The 17,917-nt window shown below is 36.9% G+C and overlaps 1 protein-coding gene across 1 annotated transcript in view; it reads right to left on the bottom strand.

Annotated features, from left to right (window-relative positions):
• Positions 1-2,063: 2,063 nt before the first annotated feature.
• The window catches only part of LOC126262446 (guanine nucleotide-binding protein G(o) subunit alpha), a 543,526-nt gene continuing 527,672 nt past the window's right edge, over positions 2,064-17,917 (bottom strand). Inside the window, exon 8 of the mRNA XM_049959099.1 lies at positions 2,064-7,205. Within this exon, the coding sequence (XP_049815056.1) occupies positions 7,018-7,205 (188 nt within the window). The 3' untranslated portion in view covers positions 2,064-7,017. The remainder of the gene's footprint in view (positions 7,206-17,917) is intronic.

Below are 17,917 nucleotides of genomic sequence, written 5' to 3'. Positions count from 1 at the left end.
TAGTGTTTAATGTCCCGTCGACAACGAGGTCATTAGAGACGGAGCACAAGCTCGGATTAGGGAAGGATGTGGAAGGAAATCGGCCGTGCCCTTTTGAAGGAACCATCTCGGCATTTGCCTGAAGTGATCTAGGGAAATCATGGAAAACCTAAATCAGGATGGCCGGACGCGGGATTGAACCGTCGTCCTCCCGAATGCGAGTCCAGTGTGAAGGTTTATGGTAGCATTACAGAATACACAAAGAATAATTCAGTTGGTCCTAACTTCTTAACTTGAAGTACATAAGGACAACCATATTTTCGTTAAGTTTCATTCTTATGTTTACTTTAGAATAGAGTGAGAGAGAGAGAGAGAGAGAGAGAGAGAGAGAGGGGGGGGGGGGAAGAGGGTGAGGTGGCAGAGGCCACACTGTGTATAAATTTGATTGATGACAGATTCAGTTAAAATGCACAATCACTTTGCATGTGCACCACATAATTTTCCAGTCCAAATTTCTTGGGAGAAAAAAAAAAAAAAAAGAAAATACTGTTGTTTGTTCAGTTCAATGTGACTGTTTTACCTTGACAAACCAAACTGTTCATTGTTGTAGCTCATGTGGATATCTGCAGATTATGCTGTAACAAAACCCTTTGTCCCACAGTCAATTTAGAGACTTTGATTACCCTCCTACCAGGAGGTGATAATAAATGCACTTGGCTCACTTGCCAGGTGTAAGCTTTTTAATTGGATGTCACTTTGGTAACTTTCTTGTACCTAACATACCCCACTTGTCCAGCTGGGGTAAGGGGACCTACAGCTTAGCATGGAATCTGAACCATGTGTCTTTCCTGGTGACTCCTCACATTGCTGACAGGTGAAGCTTAGATTAAAGGCAAACTGAAAATTTTCATGATCTGGCTGGGATTTGATGCCATGACCTCTCACTTTCCAAGCATGCGGTTTACTGATACACCACCAAGCCTGACTACGAGGTGGTTACTTGTGAGCATACCTCTCCCATCCCTCCAGCAGGAAGTGCACAGCCATGTCACATACCCTATTTGATACCAAAGCATGAGTCAGAACCATGCAAAGCCTAAGCCCCAAGGTGCAAACACTGCATACACTAGAAAAAAAGTTAAGATAAAACTAGGAAGTTTCTGAAAGTGAAGATAATGTTATAACATAATGAATAAATTACCTTCCTTCTTTTATAAACTTCCTCTTTTCAACAACTTGCAATGTATAATTCTGATAAGAAAGTGTTGTAAGTCATGTGTAATCTCTGAGTTAACAAAGAAGATACCAGAGCCAGTTTAATACTGATTCAGATGCATCTAATGGGTAATCTGCAGATTCATGTAATCTAATGTAGTGGTACTTAAAATTGTGTGAGATATGGTTTAAAATGAAGCTGGATATGATCACCCAAACCAATTAATGGTTCAGATTTAGTATTACATACTGCTACATTAAAGCTACGTTGATAATATTGATACATGGTTGAAATTATTCAGATAACTGTTGATAGAATAGTGTTTCCTGTAGGTATTCTGGTCTTTTTTCCCACTTAATGTCCACTGAAATTGGTGAAAATACAATTCAAGTAAGCCATATGCTCTGGCTGCTACTGCTGTATAATCCAGATTGCTCATTCTGTATGTGTGCAAAACTTCCCACTTGCTGAAAATACTTTATGTAATCTTTAACCTGTGGCTGTGAGTGTTTAATAAAGAAGCTTTTATAGCAGAATAGCCATCAAAATAATAAAATATCAACCATTACAATGGAACCACACTTTTGCTGAATCAAGAATTCATTGAATTTTACAATAGTATGTTAAAATTGCCACAATTTTTTGGAAATATGGAAAAATAATGATTATATTCATTTATCAATGAAATTATTTTAATTTTGTTATTTGCCTGCCATAATTCGTTGTATTTCTAATGAGGTCCAGCAGTACAGAACTGTACACAACATTGTTACCTGATGGTAATTTTATGCTTGGATGCCGTTTCAAACAAACCTGCAGTGTGCTTAATGCTTGTGGATGGTTCTATTAAATCAACAACGGAAACCCATTTTACTCTTTCAGCTTTTATTCATATGCTACCCCACGAAGCATGTACTCATAAATGTACTTTACACAAACTGAATTTTATTAAAAAGTGTGTAGCAAAAATCTATTTTCTGTATGGTGTTCTGTTACATATGTGCCATGAGATCATGTTACAGACTAAACTCTCATATCTGCTCCCAACTTAGATGGAATCAGAATACAAATGAGTGGAAACAGTGACTAATTTTAAATAATTTTGCACTGCAGGAACAATGTTCCACTTTCAGACACTCATTTTCTAGAGAATACCAAACCATTAAAAAACATTCCATCAAACATTTTGCACCCAGATCAACACTTTTTCTCTGAACATACTATGAGTTTTCCACAAGACATGTTCAGTAAATGATGAAAGCTATTCATACTTACTGTCACTGAAAAATTAAAGTGGGTGAATATTGAAAATAGTGTCTCCTTTCTATCAGTGAGTAGAATTATTACAAGGCAAATTAAAATTATTGCAAATCAGAACTATATTAAATGTTAAATTTATTAACTAAATATTTCTTAAGATTATTAATCCAGTAATCATTTAGAACATACATACCTATAAATACATCTTATATGCACCAGTATTATATGATGTCATAAACAAATTAAAATGAAACCTGAAATCCATATCCTTCATTTTATAAAATATAACTCTGTAGATAAAACAATAGAATATGGACACAAATTTCCACTGAATGAATATTTTCTGTTCTGTCATGTATGTGTAATCACTGACCAAAAATAGAGTCTATTAATCACTTCAAATTAAACATAACTCTCATGAACTACCTCACCATTTATACATCTTTTTTATTTCATTTCCACTTAGATGTGTCTCATATTTCCTAGCAAAAACTGACAAACACCTATCTTCACACAATTCAAATGTAAATTCTTGAGTTTGTATGAAGGACTGAGAAAATATTCTTTCACAGAAATCATATAGGTGCTTTTAGAAAAACATAAACACAAAAAATATAAAAAGAAGTAACTGGGTCACAAAAAGTTAAGCCAAACATAAAAATAAGAACTTCCAACTAAAAAGAAATGACTAAGAACAGTAAGTGCAGAAAACAATGGTGAATAGGAAACTATGCTGGATTAAATGTCATTATTTGCCACATAATTTGAACTAATTTCAGAATATTGGCTGTGCTTAATATGCATGATAACAGGGTCATCTGTATTGAAGAACACTATTTTGGTGCATGATGAACAGGAGGATGTGCCAGCAGCAAGAAATATGATGAAGAAATGTTGAACAGTAGAGGAAAGCCATTGGAATCATGATCACTTAGTTATGCAAGAATTTCTGTATTGTCACAAGATCTAAACTATGTATTATTTTTATTCTCATCAAAATGAATAAATGGAACCTGCAAATACAAACTCCTGCTGTCACAATGACCATCTTTAATGCTGACAGAAGCTTTTTCAGTCCACTATTTGGGACTTATAACTACAAAGATACTACCATTTCTTTGTCCAGTAAATCAAAAGTGTCCATCATGTACAAAGTTCTGGTCTACAAGATTATAACATGCAAACAATAACAGGCACCAGCATTCCACATCATAATGCAGACTGCAGGCGATGATGAATGAAAGATGTTACAAAAGAAATTTCACTCTATGAAATGTCAGTAAACATAACATCTGCAACCAGTACAAAATTAACTGCTTCTCTGATTTCTTGTTAAATCTGCAGCTCATGAAATTATAAATTTCATTTGGTTTTTAATTTAGTCTTTGGTACAACACAAAACTACAGCAAAATGACTAACCATAAATGAAGAAGCAAACAATTGTGACAATGAAGAAATTTATGAAAGGTGATATCCATGGAAATAATTATCTACGATTATTACATTCCTTTTCTGAATCTGAACTCATGTTTCACTCCTCTTCCATTTACAACATGGAAACATATTTGGCAATTAATATAGAATTTCTTCTAAGTTTTTAGAAAAAAACTGCACAAACTTTTCTGTTATGTGCAATAAACTGGCAGGCATGACAAACCTCTTTTAAAATATGGATGGGATGATGTATTGTGGCAGTCACACAGCAAATGTCTCACACAATTATTTTTGGTAATTCACAAATATGATTTCTGGATATGACACTATGTGTTAGATGCTGCCTTAAAACTGAAATGGTTAGAAGAGTAAAGCAAATAACGTTAATGCCAACAACAAAATTTAGAGAAGAGAAACATGATTTTGTTTTATTTTGCACTTCAAGGGTGATTCAAAGCATCTTGTGATGTTAAGAACAAATGAACAAATATTTAGCAAGTGAATGATATATCATAAATGGTGAATGAATGATAATGGCAATAAAAATGAAATACCAAGAAACTATACATAATCACAGACATGATGATCCTTGGGAAGGTGTATATATTTATATATATTTATATCTTACTCAAAATGCATTTCATATTTCATAATACACACATTTCTAAGGGTGGTCCCGTTCCCACCTTCATCAAACAAGACAGAAAGGTACACATAAACAGTCCACTGATCCAATGTCCACTGATTCACTGACAATGTCAATGTGGTAACCTACCACAATATTAAGAACATATTAGGTCCTGAAATATACTGGAGAAAAACATTGACAACCAAACTCCATTTTTGTTGATTGGTGGCAGTTTCCACTGTCAATCATGTTGTGAGACCTGAGCTGGTAAGTGTGGCCTCTGATATGTAATGGCCAATCCCGGAGATTTGCAATGTTTTGTTGCCCAGTTTCTATGGAAAGAGCTCACTCTGAGAACAATTCTACATCAAACTGCTTCTTATTCTTCACAGAGAAACACACAAATCCTCTAGCTTTAATAAATTTATATGTATGTGAGCCTACTAGTTGAACATGAACATATTACCATAGTAATAATTATTTTCAATAATATTATTTATTGTTATTTATTATTTATCCCAACTAAGCAACAATGTTATAACTGCATTTACCATTATATACAGTATTCCACAGTATTACTTAATAATATTTGGTATATGTGATCAAATCAAGATATCAAATTTCTTTTTGTACAGCCCAAAAAATTTGACTTTCAAAGAGATTTATGATTCCCTCCCCCATTTTAATCAGCAGTGCACACAGTACCATATATTGCGCATAGTTGAAATTCACATTAACAGCACAATTATGGGACTCAGCAGATATATTGTAGGCACTTCTCTGTTACAGTAGCATCAATCACAAATTTTAAGATCCACATGAAAGCATAATTTTTCATGCTGGTCATATAACAATTCTTTTGTTTTTTTATTTTGGTTGTAAAATAAATACAAAAAATGATTATCTTCCTTTGATCACAATGAAGCAAATATTTTTCCACACTGATCAGGAATACATCTGTATATAATATTTAGTCTGTTTATTTAAAAATTCGACTGTACAGGGCCATGGGATGAAGACACATTTTAGCGAATGAGAAATTGCCAATGCACAAAGCAGAAGTTCTTACGAAACACTGATTCTTTTGTCCACTTTGGACTACACAATTCACCCATCTCTACTCTCACTTTTCGCCAAGTAACAGGTGATGACAATATCACACAGGAATTAGTAAACAAATAAATTATGGATGCTTCACGAAGAAAACAATTTGCAAAAAATTGAGAAATAAAATCATAAGGTGAATTCAACACTACTGACTAGATTCACAATAACAAATGACTTAGGTATTCATAAAAATTACACAATACACAAATGTTCCCTATTTCTGCTGTTTGCTTGTGAAATGTGCAACAGAATGTAATAGGATCTGCACTTGACTACCTCTGGGAATGTCTTGACTAGGTCTGCTACTATAAATGCAAGTAACACTTGGACAAAGGTCTCCAAGGTTCACTCTTCAGCACCTGTTCTTCCTTTTCAATTTCTTTATGTATATACCATATATATATTAGTAATATTCAAATGTGTGTGTGTATGTGTGTGTGTATTTGTGTCCGTGTGCATATATCATCTCTATTTATACTTTAGAAATCATTCATTTTCAACACTTACATAATAAAATAAATGAAAAAGTTATAAATAACAAATTAAGTCTATAGACAGAACTACACAGTACCTATACTGACTCATCAGCACATTTCCAAAAGCTAAAATATCTCAGTATCAAGTGAGTCATATCATTTCTTATTTGCCAACAAAGTTGTATTTCCAAAATTTACATCCAACTTAGTTATGGGAAAGCATTTAACATTACAGAATTGATTTCCCTCCTGTGTGTCTTATTCCTAAACAGTTATCAGCAGTGATGTTTCGTCATCATATGTGTAGTCCTAATAACTTCTGTACACATCATTACAACTTCAGATAACATTTAATTTTTCCACAGAAAAATGCAAGTATTTTTCTTCATGGAGAGGATACTTAGGAAAGCGGACTGTGCAACACCTGAAGCAGCTCAAGTTGTGTGCAGCCAGTAAGGCAAGGCAAATATAAAAACAATATGATGCACTTATGTGCTAAAACTTAAACAAGTATGTACTACTCATTTACAAAATGTGTGATAATAGATTTAAATGAACACGTGTTGGCACTTTGATGTCCCTGCGATCGACCCAATTGTTATTTTTTTGTTTGTTTTCATATTTTCTGGTGTGATAAATAAGAGTTGATGAGCAATAATGAAAAAGAGACTAACATGCACTACAGTAGATAATGTAAAACAAGATATTGGTGGAGCGAGTTTACATTAAAACATTTATACTTTTAAATGTACAATTCATCCTCTCTTGCTTTTAGAAGTGTCGTCTCTGTGATAAGGAATAGCCTCCTGTCTGTTGCCGGGCGGAGTGTCTCTACGATCACCCACCACATATTAACAAACACAATGGAACAGAAACGGAATGCACACATCGTCTGCAGTGTAGATGACAGTGCCGCTCAGTAAAGGCCACACCCGCGGAGATTGTTAGCGATGATGACATCGGTGACTGCGTCAAACACAAACTGAATGTTGTTGGTGTCAGTGGCACATGTCATGTGGCAGTAGATTTCTTTTGTGGTGGATTTGTTTTTCGCCTCAAATTGAGCTTGGATGTAAGCTGCTGCTTCACCGTACTCCTGTGCTCCTGGAACATATGCACGAGAACCAGAGTGAAGAATTGGATTCATATTACTTATATCAAAATCTAATACTTGTGCTGAGTAATTATCATAACAAGTTAAACTAAAATGTGAATTTTAGTTGGCAGACAAATGTTAATTCTGTAATAAGTTTTGTAAAACGGTAGCTGAAAAGTGGAAATAAAAAGGAATTGTAATGTTCTCTTAATTCCTTTCTTGCATTGGTACACCTTATCCATTTATTTATCATCAATAGCAAATACAACACTCAAGTGCAAAATTATTTCTTAATTATTAAATGTAATTTACATACATTAACTTCAAAATGTGAGGCATTGACAGAATCTATCACTATATAAAATGTCGGGTGTAGGGCACAATTTCTTATTATATGCCCCATTAGTTCACTGTATTGTTATATGTGCACTTTATTGCTTTGAGACATTTCTTTTCCGAATCACTGAAAATTTTATATACAATTACTGCAAATTGCTTGTACAAGTTGCGATTTTTGTGTTCTTAGTCATTAGTTGTCTGTCTTGTCCTGGCACTGCTTACCAGTGTCATGTTGATATACTTGACTTCTTATTTTGTGAGAAATTAGGATGATACTTTTTTTTAATTTGCCAGAAAGATAAGTAAAGTTTTTTGACCGTACACAACTTACACTTCTGAGACAGAGGACAAAAATCATCATGAGTTGAGATGGGATGAGGCAACACTAAATATGAGTTCAACAGTGGGAGGTCTCCACACAGAAAATTCAAGTGGGTGTAGAGAGAATGGAGAAAAACTTAAAAGGAATTGTAAGAGTAAATTGTTATGTGTCAATGTTTATTGAATCACTAGATTGGAAGTTAAGAACATTTAAATCATATGAGCATGTGGTTAGTAGAGACCAATTCCCTAATTTCAGAGAAGTGAAATTATTTTTCTAGAAAGTTTAAAGAAGTTCAGGTAGAAGCTAATCAAAATTTTGTGGGAGGGAGTACTGTAAGAGAAGCTGCAGCAGATGATGCCCAACACTAATTCACACGGGAAATACAAATGTGAATTAAATTCGGTCACAAAAAAAGTTAGCATGTCTCAGTAGTACATGGGGGGGGGGGGGGGGGTGAGAAGAAGGATGGAAGATTAGTTTTAATGTCCTGTTGACGTCAAGGTCGTAAATGATGGAGCACTAGCTCATATTGTTTCAAGGATGGAGATGAAAATTGGTTGTGTCCTTTCAAAGGAACCATTCCAGCATTTGCCTGGAGTGACTTAGGGAAATCATGGAAAAGCTAACTCTGGATGGTTGGATGTGGATTTGACAGTTGTCCTCATGAAAGCAAGTCTACTGTGCTATGTTGCTTGATGTACAAAATGCAGTAAATGCTAATGAGCAAAAGATGAATGATAGTGTAAAAGAATCAAAAATTGTCCTTGTCAGGTTTATAAGATCTGTGCACAAATTAATGCTGTACAAAACTGCAAGATTAAGGTGATATTACAGGAAGTTGTTACGATGTAAGATTAAAGTAATAAACATAAAGCAGTTGATAACTCATAGGTCGCAAAATTATGAGGCACAAAATGAAGTAAAAAGTATGGACACAAAGGTTTCAAATCTGTGATAGAGGAACTAAAATTGTGTGTGTCAGGGGATGCACAGCAGCAATTTCATGTATAATATAAAATCAGACATAAATTACAAGGTTCCCAGATCAAACCACAGGCTGGCAAAATGTTGCATATGACTAAATAGATAATTAATTGGAAGTAGATGTGATGTCAGAAAGTTTTAATGTTTCATGTTAATAGAAACTACTGAAAATAATAACGAAATTGCCAGATAAACTCATATAAGAAGTAACATTGGTGCCAGAATTTGCTTATGGAAATAGCTATAGGTCAAGAACAGGTTTTGATTGAGTTGGAGGTCACAGCACATATGTACAGTTGTGTAGCTATGTTTGTGGTACTTGGAAAAAGTTGGAAGTTCTGATTGGCAGTGGAAATACAGGGTGAGCACAAAGTCTTGCTCTGATTATAAAAATTTATAACAGGATAACTGTTTGACATAAGAAGTTACATTTGATGCCATTACATAGGTTGTTGTTACTAGATGTTGTGACCAATAGATGGTGCTAGTTCTCCACCACATTGATGCGGTCTGTTAGGTCATGTTAGTTGCTGGCAAAATGGCATCGGAGCAGGATCAGTGTTCAGCATAAACTTTGGGCTTCTTATGGATGCAGCCCTCCTGACGTTAAATCAATAAAGCGATGGTAAGCAATGTTTAACGAAACAAGCAATGTTGAAGATCATCCTCGAAGTGGCAGGCCTCGTGCGAGTGATGCAACTGTTGATCATGTTCAGCAATCGTTTCAGTGGAGTCCATCTAAATCAACTTATCAAGCATCACATGAACTTCAAATACCGCAAGCAAGTGTGATGAAGATTCTTCATGAAAGGCTTAGGTTGCATGCTTACAAAGTGCAAAGTGTGCAGGCCTTGCAAACGAATGATTTGCTGACACATGCTGAATTGGCAACTGAGATTCTCAACAGGATTGATTGCACTAATGATTACTTCAATTGCATATGCTTTACCGATGAATCCACCTTTCATGTCAGTGGAATGGTAAATAGGCATAATGTCTGTATATGAGGTTCAGAATCTCCACATGCTACTGTACAATTACAGCGAGACAGCAAAAAAGTGAATTTTAGGTGTGGTCTCATGCATAACAAGGTTTATGGACCATTTTTATTTGCAGAAAAATCTATTACCGCTAACATTTACTTAGACGTTTTGCAACACTTCATTGCCCCACAGTTAGAAGAATATCAACTATGGATAATTTTCCAGCAAGATGGAGCACCTCTCCACTGGGCTTTGATAATGCGTAATTTCCTGGATGAAACATTTCCAGATCAGTGGATTGGAAGGAACTGTCCGACACTCTGGCCACCCCGCTCTCCAGACATTATGCCCCTTGACTTTTTTTTCTGGGGCTATATCAAGGACAGAGTCTTCGTCACACCAGTTGCTGGCATGGACGTACTGAAGGCTAGGATACAATAGGATACAAACTGCTGTGGGTACAGTGACAGAACACATGTTACGAAACACCTGGTGGGAAGTGGTATACCGCATCGACATTCTCCGAGCTACCAAGGGAGCACATGTTGAAGTTTACTAACGTAAGTGGTCTTAAAAAAAAGACTTTGTGCTTACCATGTATATGAAAAACAGAAATGGTGATAAGTTAAAAAAGATAATAGTTGCAGTCTGTTTAAAAATGCAATAAAAACTGTAAATGAATGAGGCAAATTAATATGATGGGAAAATTTTACTGCTAAGAGATTTTGCCCGTTTTTAGCAGATTAAAAATTACACACATTCTTTCAGAAAAAGGGACATTCATAAATTTACAGAGTCAGCAAGGGGATACAGGTCTACCATAGATCGTATAATAATCAATAACAAACTAGAGGGAATAGTAAGAAGGACCAAACTTTTTAGAGGATACAATGTGAGGTCTGGTCATTTTATAGTAATATTCCTAGTAGACATATTCACAATATGGAAGCAGAATAGGAAGATACCCAAAGAAAAAACAAATGAAGTTTACAGAGTACACTGATGGGAAAAAAATCACATCTAGGAGGAGTTGTGCAACACAAATGAAAGTTTGTAGACATGTTTCCACTTCTGAAAGATGATCTCTATTAAAATTTCATGTCAGTTGTATAAGAGTTGCACTAGTACTGCCACTATGAGGATGCATATCAGGTTTGCTTTAAATATATGCTATAATGGTTGTGAGCATTAGTTGCCTTTGAGATAGGATGTGGTGAGTTGATGTCAGTCAAGAATGCCTTTAACGTGACAAAGACGCCATTACCAACACTTCACTGAGTTTGAATGAAGTCGTGTAACAGGACTACGAGAAGCTGGATGATCCTTCTGCAAGATCGCAGAAAGACTTGGCAGGAATGAGGCCATTGTGCAATACTCTTGGCAGCAATGGTCACTAGAATGTACGATTGCAGGAAGACCAGGCTCTGGAAGGGCATGTAGCACTACCATGCTGGAAGACCATTGAGTTCAGTGTATGGCTCGGGCACATTGTAATGCATCTACAGAAGCAATTTGACCTGCAGCTGGCACCACAGTGAACTGTTACAAATCAGTTGCTTCAAGGACAGCTCCAATCCATAAGCCCTGTAATGTGCATTCACTGTCTCCAAACCACCATCATTTGTGACTTCAATGGCATCAAGTGAGAGCTCGTTGGAGGGCAGAGTGGAGGTCTGTTGTGTTTACTGATGGAAGCAGGTTCTGCTTTGGTGTCAGTAAAGGAACACAGTTGAGGGCCTGCAACCAATCTATCTGCATGTTAGACTCACTGGACCTACATGTGGAGTTATGGTCTAGGGTGCAATTTCGTATGACAGTAGGAGCACTCTCTTGGTTATCCTATGCACCCTGACTGCAAATTTGTACATCAATCTGTGAATTGACCTGTTGCGCTGCCACTGATGAATAGCATTCCAGAGGGTGTTTTCCAACAGGATAACACTCACTCATATACCAGCATTGTAACCCAACATGCCCTACAGAGTATCAACATGTTCCCTTGGCCTGCTCGATTACAAGATCTGTCTCCATTTGAGCAAATAGGGGACATCATCAGATGACAACTCAAACGTCATCCACAACCAGAATTAAGCATGCATGTATTGACCAATCAAATGCAACAGGCATGGAACTCCATCCCACAAACTGAAATCTCTGTCAATTGCACAATACAAAGCATGTACATTTGTATGTTTGCATTCAACATTCTGGTGGTTACACTGGTTGTTAATGTACCAACATTTCACATTTGCAATGGCTTATATTGGGCTTACATTAAAATCTGTGATTTTGCAATGTTAATCATTTAAATATCTTACCTCGATAAATGTATTCACGAAATTTCCTTATTCTACATTAACTACTTTTTGGTTTTGCAATCTTTTTCTGTCAGTGTATATGTGCTTAACAAAGGCAAAGTCAGAAATCTGTGTCAAGGAAGACTAAAGAGGTATCTGCAGCTAACGAAAGCAGTAGAAGATACTGAGCAATGGACAATATAAGAAAATCAGTTATGAAGGCTACTGATGAAGTAATGGGTAAGAAGAAACAAATATGATGGAAAAGAGTCCTCAAAATCTTGACATCCGACCTTGAAATAAGCATAAAGCTCAAACATAATGATTACCTCAATTATCCTAACAACCTGAGATGATGTCCGTGGAAGACTAGCAGCAGGCAATAAGACAGTTAAAATGCTTAATGAAGCAGACAGGGAAACAATACAGATAAATAACAACAATAGAATTGGGTAGAACATTGCAAATCTCTTTGGTATACAGATGACAAGACAAAAACTAAGAAAATGGAATATACTGGTTTATGAAGTGTGGCATAGAAGAGGTGAAGGAGGCTATGACTGCATTGAAAAACAGAAAAGCTGGCCGCTGTGGCCGAGCGGTTCTAGGCGCTTCAGTCCGGAACCGCGCGACCACTACGGCCACAGGTTTGAATCCTACCTCAGGCATGGATGTGTGTGCTGTCCTTAAGGAAGTTATATTTAAGTAGTTCTAAGTTCTAGAGGACTGATGACCTCAGATGTTAAGTCCCGTAGTGCTCAGAGCCATTTGAACCATTTTTTGAAAAACAGAAAAGCTACAGGCATGGACGGCATTAACAATGAACTCCTAAAAATATGGTTGACTCTTTCTCTACCCGAGACTGTTAAATCTGTTCATTATGTGTTGGAAAGTAAGTGTCATGGCAACAAGCAGAAGTTGTATCTCTGTTTAAAAAGGAGATAGAAGTAACAGCAAGAATTTTAGAGGAATTAACTTACTGGACACGGCATATAATGCTTATATTAGGATCCAGAATATCAAATTACAAATAATATCAGAGTGCTTATTAAGTGAAGTGCAAATGAGTTTCCACAGAGAATGATTGACAACAGATGCAGTATTTGTGTTGAAAGAACATCATTGAAAGGTATACAGTATTTAATTGAGTGACTCACTTAGCATTTGTTGAGCTGAAAAGGTTCTTTGATAAAGTTAATACAGAAAAACTGTGGAACATAATGAAGAAAAGCAGTTATCCTCTTTATTAGATATGCACCTTAAGAAGTTTATACAAAAACACAACAATCACATTACTGATATCAATATAATAGAGGGAAACATTCCACGTGGGAAAAATACCTGTCCTGGGAATGACCAGCAACAAATTGTCCATTCGCATGAATGGACACAGGCAGACAGTGTTTGTTGGTAATGAGGATCACCCTGTGGCTAAACATGCCTTGGTGCACGGCCAGCACATCTTGGCACAGTGTTACACCGTCCGGGTTATCTGGATACTTCCCACCAACACCAACCTATCCGAACTCCGGAGATGGGAACTTGCTCTTCAATATATCCTCTCTTCCCGTTACCCACCAGGCCTCAATCTCCGCTAATTTCAAGTTGCCGCCACTCATACCTCACCTGTCATTCAACATCATCTTTGCCTCTTCACTTCCGCCTCGACTGACTTATCTGCCCAAACCCTTTGTCTTTAAATATGTCTGCTTGTGTCTGTATATGTGTGGATTGATATGTGCATGTGTGCGAGTGTATACCTGTCCTTTTTTCTCCCTAAGGTAAGTCTTTCCGCTCCAGGGATTGGAATGACTCCTTACCCTCTCCCTTAAACCCACATCCTTTTGTCTTTCCCTCTCCTTCCCCTCTTTCCTGATGAGGCAACAGTTTGTTGCGAAAGCTTGAATTTTGTGTGTGTGTTTGTGTTTGTTTGTGTGTCTATCGACCTGCCAGCGCTTTCGTTCGGTAAGTCACAACAATCACATTAGATATAAATGGAGAACTAGGAGCACCTTTCAGTACTAAGAGAGAAGTCAGACAAGGACATAGCATTCCTCGTTTATAGTGTGTGATCCCATAAGAACAAAAATAATTGGGGATATGTAGTAGCAGAACAAGCCAGCATTGTAATTATCTAGGGCAGGGTAGTAAACCTTTTTTAGCTACTGCCCACTTTTGTATGTCCGTTAGCAGTAAAATTTTCTAAGTGCCCACTGGTTCCACAGCTCTGGTAATTTAAAAAGTAGGGAAGTACCTATATTTTATAAAATGTATACAGCAGAAATTCTGCAAGTTAAGGCATATAACAGAGATATACAGAAGAAGGAAGCAAAATTTGGAAAAACGGTTGGAACAATAAACTGGTACTTTAGAATCACATAAGATATTAAAAAAAAAAATAATAAAAAAAACATGGCAATGCTAGGAAAGACCTAACATGTTCAATACAAGAAACAAAACTGAAGATAACAGAAGAAAATGGAGTGAACATACTGACAGAGTGAACAGTAACACACTACAGTACAAAGTCATAAATTTTAATCGAGTAGATCAAAAAAGTCTGGGAAGGTAAAGGATGATATGGGCACTGCAAAGTCAAATGCCTAATACTGCAAAGAATTTTCCTGTAGTAACCCACTGGAAGACAGGAGTAGCTAGAGATACTGTTCTGAGCACATGCATAGGGGGAAGGGGGTCACATCCCCCTCCCATTAAAAGATTGTGACCACTGACCCCCAACCCCTGCCAGAACTGTACCCTGGACCCATGACACAGCTAATGTCTGTGAGGCATGACAGTTTAATAATGATGAAGTATTGACTAGAGGGGGGGAGGGTAATAGAGGAGGAGGATTAATAGCCAGATAGCTTTGAAACAAAAGTGCCATCTTTGGTTAATGGAGACTTATTAGGTACTGAAGTGCGTTGCTGAGGTACTGCATTTGCATCAGTTCGTTGGCAAAAGTCATTGAGAAGTACCAACAGACACGGTGAATATGCACTGCAGAATTATATGGCAGTGAGAATGAACTGCAGTCATTGAGATGTACCAATAGGCATTGAGAACACAAAAAGGGAAGCATCTACTACTGAGACTGCATTGCAATAACTTAGAGCCCAAATGTAAGTCAAGAGAAAACTGAGAGAAGAGTCCCAAAGATCTGCATGAGTTATGTGTCATAGCAGCAGATGTCAGTTCAGTACTGACAGGGTCAAAGAAAAATGATGAAAACCTCATGGACCAAAAATGAAAAAGCTTGTGAGAAGATGCCAGAAAAAGCTGATAGGTGAATGACACACACAGGAAAAAATATTGAGAGTGAGAGCTGACATTCTTCTGAAAATCACAAATTATCTGACAGAAAAAGAAAAGAATTGGGTAAGTAGTTTGTACTGTATAATGAGCCATGTTTCCTTGAAGCCACTATTACATCAAACACATATGTGCAAAAAGTTGCAGGAAAAATAAAAGGATTCAGTGCAAGAAATATGAGGGATTATTTTTAAGCATAAACGCCTATTTTAATGAATGGGAGACCAATTTTCTGTACTGAGAGAGCAGTGTTGAAGCTTATACTAATTTCTTATCTAATGGGATGACTGTGGGACATCTTATTTTATAAAAGCGACGGATGAACATGTCGTAAGTTGATGAATGCAATGTGACAAAGAAAATTTATGCATAATGAAAAGTGGAAGGGTTTATCACAGGCAAAATGGATTCATAAAAAATTAAAAAAAAGTAAAAAGTTCAAAAGATATTGTGGGCACAGAAAGAGCCGTTTTGATAAGCTGAAAGAAGTAAAAGTACTGTATTAGCAATATTACTTGTGCATACCAGCAAGAAAGAATGGTTATGTTATTTATTTTATTTCCTCTATAATGTGCTCTGTTATTTATATTTCCATTGTGCAGTGGTATCTTTTGATTAAGTGTATATACACTGTCCAGTCATGTAATGTGATCATCTGTCAAAGCTCAAATAACTATCTTTTCCAGCATGGACCACTGCAAGACATGCTGGAAGAGAGTTAGTGAGGTTCTCACAGGGAAGTGGAGCCATGCTCATTCCAGTACCTCGGTCAGCTGCGCTAGGTTTCTCTGTTGAGAATCCATGGCATGAACAGCCCAATTGAAGTAGTCCCACAGATTCTCGAAGGGTTTAAATCTGGGTTGTTTGGTGGTCAGGGAAGTAGAGTAAACTCATCCTAGAGCTATTTGAATCATGCACATACACTGTGAGCTGTGTGACACATTGCATTGTCCTGCTGGTAGATGCCATCATGCTGAGGAAAAATAAACTGCATTTAGGGGTGGATGCGGTCTCCCAGGATAGATGCATAATTGTGTTGGCTCATTGTGCCTTCATGAATGACAAAATTTAGCAGGGAATGCCACATGAACATTCCAATGACAATCCCTCCTCCGGTTGGATCCTTTGCTTTCAGACGTTTCATGCAGTATATGCCAATGGCTGTCTATCAAATGGACCATAAAATGTGATTCAACTGAAAAAGCTACCTGTCACCAATCAATGGGCGTCCAGTTTAGGTATTGGTATGCAAATTCCATTCTTCATCATTGATGAACAGCAATCAGTATGGGTGCATGAAACAGACAGATGCCTGTATGCAGCAACATTTGCTGAATGATCACTAAGGAGAAACTATTGGTAGCCCCTTGGTGCACCTGGAAAGTCAGCTGCTCAACAGCTACACATGTATCACTCAACCACATCCCAGCAGCTGTTGTTCAACCCTTTCACCTACAGCCTTGGTGCATCACAGCTGCCTGGGCACCGGTTTTGGACAGTGCCATCCTGCCATGCACATTAAGCTTTAACCACAGTGGCTTGTGAACAGTTTGCAGACTTAGACATTTTGAAAATGCTTCCACCCTTGGTCTGGAAGCCAATGATCATGCCCTTTTGGATGTCAGATAAATCATTCCATTTCCACATTATTGATTATGACCGCACTGTTTTCCGTGTCCCCTGACACATTTTATGTACATTCCACTGCTAGTATTGCCACCTTCCATGTCACTGATTATTGCATGTTAACACTTAATATAGAAAGTGGTCACTTTAATGTGACTGGACCATATATGTGTGTGAGGTGAAAATGCTGCCAAAAACAAATTTGAATAATTCCAATATGATTTTGTCGTATGTGGAGCAACAGAAAAAATAAGGTGATCTATACACTTGCCACAAATGTATAATTTCATGAAAGGGTACCCTACATCTATTTCTAAAAATGTTATGTACTCATATGTGCAGAATTTTTATAAGTTAACTGGGTAATCAGTTTTTGTATTATTGTCTGTGTAAACACACAGTTTTGTTTCACACTCTTATTCACATGGAAGGATAAGACAATGAACACACTAAAAAAATCTGATGTTAAGAAGATACTAATCAGTACTTATGTTGTAAATAACCTATAGTCAGTTTGGGACAAATTAAGTGCAAAAATAGGTAAATGATGGTAATATTTATGGATACTGTAAGACAATATGAATTTTATTTGCAGACTAATGTGACTTAAGTGTAATAAAATTTCAGTGTAGTAAATAAAGTATGATGTCAGTCAACAGCTGTGTGGTGTGTCGCTCAGGGTTCACAGACGACATACTGAGAAAGTCACTGCTGCAGGGGGCCTCCAAGTGCAACTGTAGCATCTGGGCAGTCCAGGAAGGAAACCAGTGTGTGTTTTTGCCTCTAGGTCAAAGCAAAATTTGCACAGTAAACAGAATAGAAAAACAGACATTACAAATGGATGACTAAACAAA

The sequence above is a fragment of the Schistocerca nitens genome, chromosome 6 (assembly GCF_023898315.1).
Source record: "Schistocerca nitens isolate TAMUIC-IGC-003100 chromosome 6, iqSchNite1.1, whole genome shotgun sequence".
NCBI lineage: Eukaryota > Metazoa > Arthropoda > Insecta > Orthoptera > Acrididae > Schistocerca > Schistocerca nitens.
The sequence above is the reverse complement of the archived record's forward strand: the minus strand, read 5'-3'. Positions and strand labels throughout refer to the sequence as shown.